Source organism: Balaenoptera physalus (genome assembly GCF_965194825.1).
Source record: "Balaenoptera physalus genome assembly, chromosome: 15".
NCBI classification, from domain to species: Eukaryota; Metazoa; Chordata; class Mammalia; order Artiodactyla; family Balaenopteridae; genus Balaenoptera; species Balaenoptera physalus.
The window spans coordinates 13828436-13841765 of NC_138894.1; the positions used below are offsets into that span (position 1 = coordinate 13828436).

At 44.0% G+C, this 13330-nt stretch overlaps 2 protein-coding genes across 3 annotated transcripts in view; one reads left to right on the plus strand and one right to left on the minus strand.

The window, feature by feature from the left end:
* MERTK (MER proto-oncogene, tyrosine kinase) overlaps positions 1–5037 on the plus strand; it is a 113859-nt gene extending 108822 nt beyond the window's left edge. For both annotated transcript variants that reach the window (XM_082426779.1, XM_082426778.1), the window contains one exon: positions 3990–5037. In XM_082426779.1, the coding sequence (XP_082282905.1) occupies positions 3990–4503 (514 nt within the window). In that variant the 3' untranslated portion in view covers positions 4504–5037. The remainder of the gene's footprint in view (positions 1–3989) is intronic.
* The window catches only part of ZC3H8 (zinc finger CCCH-type containing 8), a 201721-nt gene that overhangs the window by 23573 nt on the left and 164818 nt on the right, over positions 1–13330 (minus strand). The gene's annotated exons all lie outside the window — the stretch shown is intronic.

Below are 13330 nucleotides of genomic sequence, written 5' to 3' on the forward strand. Positions count from 1 at the left end.
TTGCGGGTTCAGCTCCAGAGCACTGCAGTAGAGTGAGTCACAGGAATTTTTTGGTTTCCCAGTGCATATAAAAGTTATGATTACTATACTGTAGTCTGTTAAGTGTGCAATAGCATTATGTCTAGAAAATGGTGTACGTACCTTAATTTTAAAAACACTTTGTGGGGACTTCCCTGGTGGTCCAGTGGCTGAGGCTCCGTGCTCTCAAGGCAGGAGGCCCGGGTTCGATCCCTGGTCAGGGAACTAGATCCCACATGCCACAGCTAAGAGTTCACGTGCCACAACTAAGACCTGGTGCAGCCAAATAAATAAATAAATAAATATTTTTTTAAAGAGACACTTTATTGCTAAAAAATGCTAACCATCATCGGAGGCTTCAGCAAGTCATAATCCTTTTGCTGGTGGAGGGTCTTGCCTCGATGTTGGTGGCTGCTGACTGATCAGGCTGGTGGCTAATGAAGGCTGGGGTCGCCGTGGCAGTTTCTTAAAATAAGACAACAGTGAAGTTTGCTGCATCGATCTACTCTTCCTTTCATGAACGATTTCTCTGTAGCATGCAGTGCTGTCTGATAGCATTTTACCCCCAGGAGAACTTCGTTCAGACTTGGAGTCAGTCCTCTCCAACCCTGCTACTGCTTTATCAACTCAGTGTATGTAATATTCGAAATCCTTTATTGTCGTTTCAACAATCTTCACAGCATCTGCACCAGGAGTAGATTCCATCTCAGGAAACCACTTTCTTTGCTCATCCATGAGAAGCAACTCCTTATCCATTAAAATATCATCATAGGGCTTCCCTGGTGGCACAGTGGTTGAGAATCTGCCTGCCAATGCAGGAGACACGGGTTCGAGCCCTGGTCTGGGAAGATCCCACATGCCGCGGAGCAACTGGGCCCGTGAGCCACAATTACTGAGCCTGCGCGTCTGGAGCCTGTGCTCCCAACAAGAGAGGCCGCGATAGTGAGAGGCCCGTGCACCGCGATGAAGAGTGGCCCCCGCTTGCCGCAACTAGAGAAAGCCCTCGCACAGAAATGAAGACCCAACACAGCCATAAATAATAAATAAATTAATTAATAAAAAAATTAAACAAAAAAAATCATCATAAAATTGCAGCAATTCAGGGGATTCCCTGGCGGTCCAGTAGTTAGGACTCCACACTTTCACTGCCGAGGGCCCAGGTTGATCCCTGGTTGGGAAACTGAGATCCCACAAGCTGGTCCGTGCAGCCAAAAAAAAAAAAAAACAGGTTAAAATTGCAGCAGTTCAGTCTCATCTTCAGGCTCCACTTCTAATTCTAGTTCCCTTGCTCTTCCCCCCACATCTGCAGTTACTTCTTCTAGTGAAGCCTTGAACCCCTCGAAGTCATCCATGAGGGTTGGAATCAACTTCTTTCAGACTCCTGTGCATGTTGATATTTTGACCTCTTGCCATGAATCACAGATGTTCTTAATGGCACCTAGAAGGGTGACTCTTTTCAAGAAGGTTTTCAATTTACTTTGTTCAGATTCATCAGAGGAATCTCTTATCCATGGCAACTCTAGCTTTACAAAATATATTTCTTAAATAATAAGATGTGAACATCTAAATGACTCCTTGATCCCTGGGCTGCAGTATGATGTCGTGTTAGCAGTCATGAAAACAACATTCATCTCATTGTACATCTCCATCAGAGCTCTTGGGTGACCAGGTACGTTGTCAATGAGCAGGAATATTTTGAAAGGAATCCATTCTTGTGAGCAGTAGGTCTCAACAGTGGGCTGAAGATATTCATTAAACCGTGTTGTAAACAGGTGTGCTGTCATCCGGGCTTTGTTGTTCCATTTATAGAGCACAGGAAGAGTAGGTTTAGCCTAATTCTCAAGGACCCTGGGACTTTTGGAATGGTAAATGAGCATTGGCTTCAACTTAAAGTCACCTGCTAACTGCGTTAGTCCCAAACAAGAATCAGCCTGTCCTTTGAAGCTTTGAAACCAGGCATTGATTTCTCCTCTCTGGCTGTGAAAGTCCTAGGTGGCATCTTCTTCCAATATAAGGCCGTTTTGTCAGCATTGGAAATCTGTTGTTTAGTGTAGCCACCTTCATTAATGATCGTAACTAGATCTTCTGGATAACTTGCTTCTACACCAGCACCTTGCACTTTTGTTATGGAGACGGCTTCTTTCCTGAAACCTCATGGACCAACCTCCGCTAGCTTCACACTTTTCTTCTGCAGCTCCCTCACCTCTCTCAGCCTTCATAGAACTGAAGAGAGTTAGGGCCTTGCTTTGGATTGGGCTTTGGCTTAAGGGAATGTTGTGGCTGGTTTGATCTTCTATCCAGACCACTCAGACTCTCCACATCAGCAATAAGGCCGTTTTGCTTTCTCATCATTCGTGTGTTCACTGGAGTAGCGCCTTTAATTTCCTTCAAGAACTTTTCCTTTGCATCCACAACTGGGCTGTTTGGCACTAGAGGCCTAGCTTTCGGGCTGTCTCAGCTTCTGACATGCCTTCCTCACTAAGCTTAATCATTTCTAGCTTACTTAAAGTGAGAGACCTGTGACTCTTCCTTTCAGTTGAACGCTTAGAAGCCATTGTAGGGTTATTAATTGGCGTAATTTCACTATTGTTGTGTCTCAGGGAATAGAAAGGCCCAAGCAGAAGGAGAGAGACAGAGGACTGGCCGGTCGGTGGAGCAGTCAGAATACTCACAGTGTCGGTTGATTGAATCTGCTGTCTTATGTGGACACAGTTTGTGGCACCTCAAAAATATCATCATAGTAACATCAAAGATCACTGATCACAGGTCATCCTAACAAACATAACAATAATGGAAGAAGTTTGAAATATTGTCAGAATTACCAAACTGTGACACAGAGACACCAAGTGAGCAAATGCTCCTGGAAAAATGGCACCAATAGACTTGCTCGATGCAGAGTTGCCACAAACCTTCAACTGGTAAAAAAAAAACAAAAACACAGTGTCTTTGGAGTGTGATAAAACGAAGTGCAATAAAACGGGGTCTGCTAGTACTGTCAGACCATAGAGGTCCAGGGCTTGGCGGGGCCTGGGGGTGGTGACACTTGTGGGAATGTTGGCGCAGTGACGTCCACAGTATATGTACGTGAACGAGCGGGTCCCTGTTTCCTCCAGGGGAGTGCGGGCTCCTCTGTCTCCTGTCTTGTTCTTCTCATCACCCCCAGGCTCCTAATACATCCTTTGGGTGACATCCAAAGCAACTTTCCTAAAATCATCATCTGGTCATGGGAATGCACCGCAGCACAATCTTTCTGTGGTTCCCCCTTGCCCACAGGGTAGAACCTAAACCCGTCAGGGTCTGACCCATGGCAAGCAGGGCAGCTCAGTGGTTAAGAACATGGGCTCTGGCGTCAGACGCTGTTTGATGTGGGTCACAGCTTCAGCCTCGTCCTGGGGCCAAGCATCGCGCTCCGAGGGTCCTCCTCTGTAAAATGGGGATCACAGTACCTGTGTGTGGGCTCGTGCTGCTAGCTCGTGCTAGTATCTCTAAAAGTACCTTACACGATGGCTGTCAGATGGTAAATGCCGATGACGGGTCAGCGGTTATTGTTTTTACTGGAGGAGGTCGAGGTCACGGAGAAGAGCAGGGACCCCAGAGCGTTTCTCCTTCACGGAGCAACATCAGGTGGCCGAGGTTCAGCAGCCCCACACGTGCCACGAAGCTGCGGCCGCCTCAAATCAGGGGCTGTCCCAACCCAGGGCTCACCCGCCGCTGTCACAGCACTGCCCTTACTCTTCACACACCTGCCCACGCCAGCCCCCCTCTCGATTTCATTCCTCGAGCCTCCCAAGGCCTGGAACGATGGTGAGTGTGGAGCTGGCGCTGACACCTGTCTGTTCCCAGGACCCCCCACTCCCCTCCCCCTCCCCCCAGGACCCCCCCGCTCCCACCTGAGTGGGAGAAGCAGGGGCGGATTGCACTTGGGCTGTGCGCGCTGCGCCAGGAGATAACACCCTCTTCTTTGCTTCTAGGTATGAAGTCATGCACTCTTGCTGGAGAGCTGAGCCCTTGGACCGCCCCACCTTTTCAATGCTGAGGCTGCAGCTAGAAAAGCTCTTGGAAAGCCTGCCTGAAGTTCAGGACGAAGGCGACATCATTTACGTCAACACACAGTTTCCGGAGAGCTGCGAGGGCCCGGCCGAGGGCTCGGCACTTGCTCAGCTGGACGTGAATACCCATCCCGACTTGGTCATTGCTTCTTGCACACCCGGCGCCACCGTCAGCGTGGTCACCGCAGAAGTCCATGACAACAGACCTCACGAGGGAAGGTACATCCTGAACGGGGTCGGCGAGGGCTGGGAAGAGCAGGCTCCCGCCACCCCGGCGACAGGGACGGCGGGAAGGAACTGTGTTTTACTGGAGGATAGGCCGGTAAGGAATGCGGTCTCCTGGTCCCAGTGCAGCACGCTGCCCTTGGGGAGCCCAGCGTCAGATGAACTCCTATTTGCTGACAACTCCTCAGAAGACTCAGAAGTCCTCATGTGAGGAGAGCTGAGGCACAGTCCCAAGTCCTGGAAACTCCGCCTTACGAGAACCCACGTACACTCGATGTTTTTGGTATTTGTCTTCCTTACCAAGTCAATGCCCTGGCCCGAAAGCACCACGTGAATGTTGTCAAGTAAGTCATCGTTTAGAATACGTAACATATATTTATTTAAAGAGAAAATATCTATATGTATATGGTGGAAAGAGACAAAGATAATTCTATTTTAATAAAACATGACTCATGTCACTTTTCTGGATGATCTTAACATTTAAGCTCTAACAGCCCCATCTCCACAGCAGTGCCTGGATGTTCACGTTGGCACAAAGTTGTTTTTTTAAAGTTCTTTTCCTTTTTCATGACTCTTAAATATTTGTAAAATAAAATGCCATATTTGCCTTTGCTTCTGCTCTTAAGAAAAATCTGGTATTCCCACCTGAATCATCTCTTTGATGAGAGTGATTCATTTCATATTTAAAGTTTTATAACTGATGAATTCTCCAATCTGGCTTCCTAATAAAATATGAATGAGGAAAGATGCGTGGTACTTACTTGAGACTTGGAAAGACGTGGCCACTGGCTGCCTCAGTGCCTTTGCAAAGGAATTCCCTTGATGCCTGGCCCTCAATGCAATTGCTCTGACCACTCTTGACATTGCTTTTTTAAAGATATGGAAAAACCACTCCAGAGAGCCTAAAGATGAAGAACAAAAAAACATTAGAGGGTTGAAAAATACAATCTGAGTGGAAAGATTTAAAATAAATCGTAGAAGGGACTTCCCTGGCGGTCTAGTGGTTAGGACTCTGCCCTTCCACTGCAGGAGGCACAGGTTCAATCCCTGATCAGGGAACTAAGATCCTGCATGCCGCGTGGCACGGCAAAAAAAAAAAATTCTAGAAGAGAGTCCAAGAGGTTAAGTGCTTTTCTGTGGGAAGGCGAGACTCGTAGGAGGGAGATGCGGGCAGTGTACAGGGAACAAGCTTAGAGCTTAGGACCCCTGAGTTCACGTCCTGGCTCTGCTGGGTCATAACAGCCATTGCTGGTTGAGCACTTGTTATGTCTCAAGCGCTTTATGTGAACTGTACATTAATCTGTACATCATTAACATGGGTACCAGTGCCATCATCACGCATGGGCCAGGAAACAGAGGCTGTAAAGGTTGAGGGCCTGCTATGGCCCGTGTCTAGAGAGGGCAGGAGCCAGAATTCAGAACGAAGGACTCCAGTTCTGTCTGGCTCTAAGCATGTGATTTGGGGGTCTGTTCTAGAGCCTTTTAACTTTATTTAACAAACACATAGATAGCACTTATGTGGCCAGGCCTGGCAGTCCTTTAATCCTCATAACAACCCTACCAGGTAGGTACTCCTGTTACCTCCATGTCACAGATGGGCAGACTGAGGCAAGAGGAGGCTCACTTACTCTGCTAGTAAAGCGGTAGACTGATGTGGTCAGTTTCAGTGTTGATCCCTTCAGTCCCCGGGGCAGCCACGCAGGCGCAGGGCCACTGGCATGCCCAGGTCTGTTGCATTTGTGAGTAGCCTCGCCCAAGCCACTGCAGCCTGCAGGGATCAGTGTGTGGCCCTCACAGTCTGGGTCCTGGTCCTGGATGCCAGCCCAGGTGCCCCAGTCTCCAGGGTCTGCCAGCTCTATTGTTACTGTGAAATGCTCCAGACAAGAAAGTTCTGAGGGTTGGAAAGGAAGCTGCATTGTTAGGAGAAATGCCAGCACCACATTTTATCCGTGAAAGGAAAAAAACAAAAGGCTGTTAGAGCCTATAAAGATCATTTCTACTGTTGGAAATTTTTGAATGGTTATTTGAAAATCAATAGAAAAATTTTATTTTTTTACTTTGTGCAAATAAAGTTTCCTACTGGTGGTAACTATTGAGAATGTCTTGATCAGGAACTGACTGGCTAGTTCAAGCAAAAAAACCCAAGGTAAAAAGGTATGTTCGCGGGGACTTCCCTGGTGGTCCAGCGTTTAGGACTCCGTGCTTCCACTGCAAGGGGCGCGGGTTTGATCCCTGGTCAGGGAACTAAGATCCTGCAAGACATGCAGCCAAAAACAAAAAAAGGTATGTTCGGGACTTCCCTGGTGGCACAGTGGTTAAGACTCTGCGCTCCCAATGCAGGGGGCCCAGGTTCGATCCCAGGTCAGGGAACTGCATCCCACATGCGTGCTGCAACTAAGAGTTTGCATGCCACAACTAAGGAGCTGGTGATCCACAACTAAGGAGCCAATGAGCTGCAACTAAGGAGGCCGCCACTGCAAATAAGGAGCACACATGCCACAACTAACGAGCACACATGCCACAACTAAGGAGCCCACCTGCTGCAACTAAGACCCGGCGCAACCAAATAAATAAATAAATATTTTTTTTAAAAAGTATGTTTGCATCTGTAAGATAAATAAGCAAATTGAAAAACATACTTGGGAGTTTCATACACATTTAATATTAAATATCTAAACTAATACACTGTGTTTTGTGTTTCTAATTTCAATTACATAATGTAAACAAATATATAATGACTAGGTCATCAAATGCCCACAGCCCCCCAAATCCTGTCCAGTTTGCTCAGTATATGCCGTGTGGCCTGAGAAGGGCTGGAAAGCCTGGGCCAGTTCTGCTGTAGAGAGAAAGTTGTGACTTCCGGCTTTTCCTGAGACATTAACAAACATGGCAGAGAAATTCACTTCAACCCCACAGTGATGCCCCAGGGCCTTGGGTAGATGGGGCGTGATGGGCAGAACTCCCATCCCAGCCTCCTTTTCCCACCAGAGAATGGAGCCGGACTACCCTTGTTCCGACACTTAAAGTCTCCTCGCTGAGACCATCGGTACCACCATGTTCTTCTCTCAGCCACGCTGGAATGTTTGAAAGAAGTAACTTTCAGAGGACCCGATCCCTGGCAAAGTCTTGTATAGACTTCTGAGTATGAACTGAGCACAGCCCTTCAAGTTCTTTTTTGTATAAACTCAAATTACTTTTGTAAGTGGCTCTTATGGGCAAAAAGTCTGGGAGAGAAAACAGGGAGAAACAAGTCAGTCATTCTCTTCAGCCGGGCTGGGACAGGGCTGGGGAGAGCAAGAGAAATAAACAAATACCAGAAATACTTGTGACCTACAGGTGAGACTAGCTCTGCCTTGGGAGGGTTATTTTTTCCTCCCTTCCTTCCTTCCCTCCTTCCCTCACTCCTCCTCCCCACCTCTCTCCTTTTTTCTTCTTTCCTTTTTCCTTTTCTTTTCTCCCCTCCCCCCGCCCCCCTTTCCATTCCTTTTTCTGGCCTTTCTTTCTGAGTAGAAAGGAGAAGCGAGAAGAATCAGGGCCTCAGGAGTCAGACCACGCAGCGAGCAGCAAGGGCTGGACAGGAAGCAGTCCTGTGAGCCTTCCTTGGGCAATCTTGGTCAGGTCACTTTGCTCTCCCGGAGCCCAAGTGTCCATCAGTGTACAGTAAAGATTGCAACACCTTCTCCTGCAACCCCCTGTAGGAAGGGGAGGTGGCAAGGTCCTTGAAAGGACCTTATGCTTGTTATCGAGGCTTCTCCCAATCAGAAGCTTCTCCCAATTTTATTGCTTATGCAGTACAAACTCACCATTTGTCATAGTAGAAATATTGTCCCTGATTATGTTATTAACTGCCTCCAAAACAATGCAAACTAATTCAAAAAGAAAAGAAAAAGGGACTTCCCTTGTGGTCCAGTAGTAAAGAATCCGCCTTCCAATTCAGGGGACGTGGGTTCGATCCCTGGTCCAACTAAGATCTCACATGCTGCAGGGTAACTAAGCCCAGCATGCCACAACTATTGAACTCACACGCCTCAACTAGAGAGCCTGCATGCCACAAACTACAAAGCCGACGCGCTCTGGAGCCCTCGCGCCACAACTAGAGAGAGAAAAACCTGCACACCACAACTAGAGAGAAGCCTGAGCACCATAACGAAGGATCCCGTGTGCCGCAACTAAGACCCAACGCAGCCAAAAAAATAAATAAATAAGGAAAATAGAGAGAGAGAAAGAAGGAAGGAAGGGAGGGAGGGAGGAAGGAAGGGAGAAAGAAAAAGGGAGAGGAGAGAGGAGAGGAGAGGAGAAAAAGAAAAAGACTTATTCTTTGCCAGTGATGCACACAGTAGGGGAAGTTGTCAGAGTGCAGGAAAGTGGCCCTCATCCCCCAGAGGCAGGCAACTCCCTACACAGCGATGCCCAGATACCTCTCCTATCAGTCTCATCCTGGAGTTTAGTTATTTGAGCTTCGGTGACCATTCTCTTTCCATATATGGGTGATGGCAAGCAGTGGTGACTTTACCAACAGGATTTGGGGACCTGAGGTGTCAGAGTGCCCTCCAGGGAGGAGGAGACCCTCCCTCTGCTTCCATGTCCCCCAGACCAAGCAGAGATTCCCTCTCAGGAAACAGGCCAAACCACAGCTCTTATCTTACAACTCAGGTCGATTCTGGCCAGACTTGTCCTGACTCATGAAAGTAAAGAATTTTGTAACTTCTCCTGGTCAATGAAAAAAGCAAGTTGGAACTTCTGCTGAGTCGGTGGGAAAGTAACTCACCCCAAAATAAACCAGTTATAACAGCAACTTAACTTCTCTAAAGACATTTAGGTACCTTGAGTGACAAATGGGAAAACAGGAAGTTTTGCTTTCTTTAATGAACATTTCAGTAACGTGCGATGTTTCTATATGTAGGTTTTATTTTCTCCCTTTTAAAGCTCTAAGAATAGAAGTAAAATTGCCAATCCTGTTTAACTTAAAAAAGCATGTCTAAATTACCTAACTTATTTGTATTTTAATGTAATGATTATTTCCAGAAATTGTAACCCAAAGACCACTACTTTAGAATATTTTCATGTATAATATCTTTTATTGAAATAGGATTCCATGCATAGATATTCGAAAGAGACACTTGAGAGTTATGTATATTAACCCTTCCTACCTCTTAAGGACACAATAATTTTAAATTAATCAGTGGATTTACTGAAACTGCACATCTACAAATTCTAACCAAAAAAGTATTTTTGAAAAAAAAAAAAAAAGTGTTTTTGAACATCAGCCATGTGAGGATACAATCAACTCACCCATTCAACTGATACTCACTGAGAATATTAGTGACTATATTCTGAACAGAACTGGGACGTTGGGATTTGCAAAGCACAGCAATCTAGGCCTTGCTGTCTTGTATAACAGTCCAGAAGAGGGAATAGATGGCTTCAAATGAATACTTTCTTTTAAAGAATATTCTTAGAGTGCTCTGACTTGCACATTTTATTGAAGTCTATTAATACCACAGTAAAGCAGATCAGCCAGGCCTGCAGATGCTGTTCAGACTCTGTAACAAACTTCAGAGCTAGAGATCAAACGCTTTCCCTGGAAGCAGGCTCTAAGGCCCAGCCCCATTTGACTTAAAATTAAAGGGCCATCAGTTGGAGTCTGAAAACCAAAATTCCATCATGTTACATGTCTGAACAAGAGAATGCAGGCTGCTTCTTTAACTCCATGGAGTACTCCATGAGTACTTAACTCCATGAGGCTTGTTTTAACATAGTTTCTCCAAAGACAGAAGATAGTTTCTCATTCAAAAGTGTGTGGTTCTCCAACTCTTTTTCTTCCTGTCCTTTAGGTGAGATTATATGTAATGATCTACCTTCAGGTTCACTGATTCTTCCTTCTGCTGGCTCATATCTGCTATTGGGCCCTTCTAGTGAGTTTTTCATTTTAGTAATTGTATTTTTTCAACTCCAGAAGTTCCATTCAGTTATTTTAATAATTTCTCTTTCTTTATTGATATTCTCTATTTGATAAAAGAAAAATGGTTTTCTTTCATTGTTTGAACATATTTATAAATAGATGCTTTTTTACATAATAAAATGTCTGTTCAGCCCAACATCTGGATCCCTTCAGGGAAAGTTTCTATTGACTACTTTTTTCCTGTGTATGCATTAATATTCTTGTTTATTTACCCATTTAAACTATTTCTGTTGAAACTGGATATTTCAGATCATATATTGCAACAACTATGGATTCTAATTTGTCTCTCCTTCCAGGGGTTGTTGTTCTCACTGTTTCTTTAGGGGTTTGCCTGAACTAATCCTGTAGATTGTGTTTCTCCTGCAATGTTTGAACACTGGTGCCTCTGCTCAGTTGCTTTTTAAAAATTATTCATGTTTTTATTTTTAAGTCTGGCTTTTAAGGGGTCATCCCTGAGTCAAGCAGAGCTTAGTAGTAAGCCAATCATTGATCAGACGTTGTACTTAAACATCTTGGGCCAATGAGGCCTCCACATTTTGTTTATGGATCTGTCTGTAGCTTGGATAATATATTCCAAGTTCAGGAAGTTTACAAGTCTGACTGGCATTCCCAGTGTTTCTTGCTTAGCCAGTGATGAGTAGTTCACTAAACGTGAACGGATTAAATATTCCAATCCAAAGTCAGCAATCATTAGTCTGGATAAAAGGAACTTTTATCCAGAATTTATAAATAATTCTTACAACTCAACAGTAAAATGACAACCTAATTTTTATTTTTTTTCTCCCAGTTTTATAAAGATATGATTGACATACAGCACAGTATAAGTTTAAGGTGTACAGCATCATGATTTGACTTACACACATCATGAAATGATCACCACAATAAGTTTAGTGAACATCCATCATCTCATATAGATACAAAATTAAAGAAATAGAAAAAAATTTTTTCCTTGTGTTGAGAACTCTTGGGATTTACTCACTTAACACATTTCATGTATAACGTTACATCCCTAGTACTTATTTATCTTATAACTGAAAGTTTGTACCTTTCGAATGCCTTATTTATCTTATAACTGAAAGTTTGTGCCTTTCGAATGCCTTCATCCAGTTCCCCCTCTCTCCACCCTCTACTTCTGGAAATCAGAAACCTAATCTCTTTTTCTATGAGTTTGTTTGTTTTTGAAGTGTAATTGACCTACAACACTATGTTAGTTCCTGTTAAACAACATTGTGATTTGATAATTCTATACGTTTCAAAATGATCACCAGGATAGTTACCATGTGTCACCATACGAAGATATTACATAATTATTGACTATATTTCCCACACTGTACATTTCATATCCATGGCTTATTTATTTTGCAACTGGAAGTTTGTACCTCTTAATCTCCCTCACCTATTTCTCTCCTCCCCCCACCTCCCTCCCTTCTGGCAACCACCTGTTTATTCTCTGTATCTATGACTTTGTTCTGTTTTGCTATGTTTGTTCATTTGCTTTTTAGATTCCACATATAAGTGAAATCATACAGTATTTGTCTTTCTCTGTCTGACATTTCACTAAGCATAATACCCTCTAGGTCCATCCATGTTGTTGCAAATGGCAAGATTTCATTAGTTTTTATGGCTAATATTCCATTGTATGCGTGTATATATATATATATATATATATATATATATATATATACCACATCTTCTTTATCCATTCATCTATTAATGGGCACTTGGAAACACAAAGCACCACAAATAACCAAAACAATCTTGAGAAAGAAGAACAAAGCTGGAGGTATCATGCTCTCTGATTTCAAAATATAATACAGGGACTTCCCTGGTGGCACAGTGGTTAAGAATCCACCTGACAATTCAGGGGACACGGGTTAGATCCCTGGTCCGGGAAGATCCCACATGCTGTGGAGCAACGAAGTCTGTGTGCCACAACTACTGAGCCTGTGCTCTGGAGCCCATGAGCCACAACTACTGAAGCCCGTGTGCTCTAGGGCCCACATGCTGCAGCTACTGAAGCCTGCACACAGGCCTACTAGAGCCTATGCTCCACAACAAGAGAAGCCACCGCAATGAGAAGCCCACACACCACAATGAAGAGTAGCCCCCACTTGCCACAACTAGAGAAAGCCCATGCGCAGCAACAAAGACCTAATGCAGCCAAAACAAAAAACAAAAAACAAAGCTACCATCATCAAAACAGTATGATATGTACCACAATGTTCATTGCAGCTCTATTTACAATAGCCAGGACATGGAAGCAACCTAAGTGTCCATCGACAGATGAATGGATAAAGAAGATGTGGCACATATATACAATGGAATATTACTCAGCCATAAAAAGAAACGAAATTGAGTCATTTGTAGTGAGGTGGATGGACCTAGAGTCTCATACAGAGTGAAGTAAGTCAGAAAGAGAAAAACAAATACCGTATGCTAACACATATATACAGAATCTAAAAAAAAAAAAATGGTTCTGAAGAACCTAGGGGCAGGACAGGAATAAAGATGCAGACGTAGAGAATGGACTTGAGGACATGGAGAGGGGGAAGAGTAAGCTGGGACAAAGTGAGAGAGTGGCATGGACTTATATATACTACCAAATGTAAAATAGGTAGCTAGTGGGAAGCAGCCGCATAGCACAGGGAGATCAGCTTGGTGCTTTGTGACCACCTAGAGGGGTGGCATAGGGAGGGTGGGAGGGAGGGAGATGCAAGAGGGAAGAGATATGGGGACATATGTATATGTATAACTGATTCACTTTGTTATAAAGCAGGAACTGACACACCATTGTAAAGCAATTATACTCTAATAAAGATGTTTAAAAAATAAATAAATAAAATAAATGCTGTTATTATTTTGCTTAATAATGATGATGTAAAGAAAAATAAATAAATAAATAAATAACACATAAAAGCATTTGTTCTTTAATAATGTAAAATCCCTGTTGAGTCCATTACCAGCAATCAAATGTGTGATACCTAGCACTAAGGCACACAATGTTTGCTGACTGATTAAGGTGTTAATGGCTTAAATTAGAGGTATATATAGCATCGTCATTTGAAGTTGGAAGATG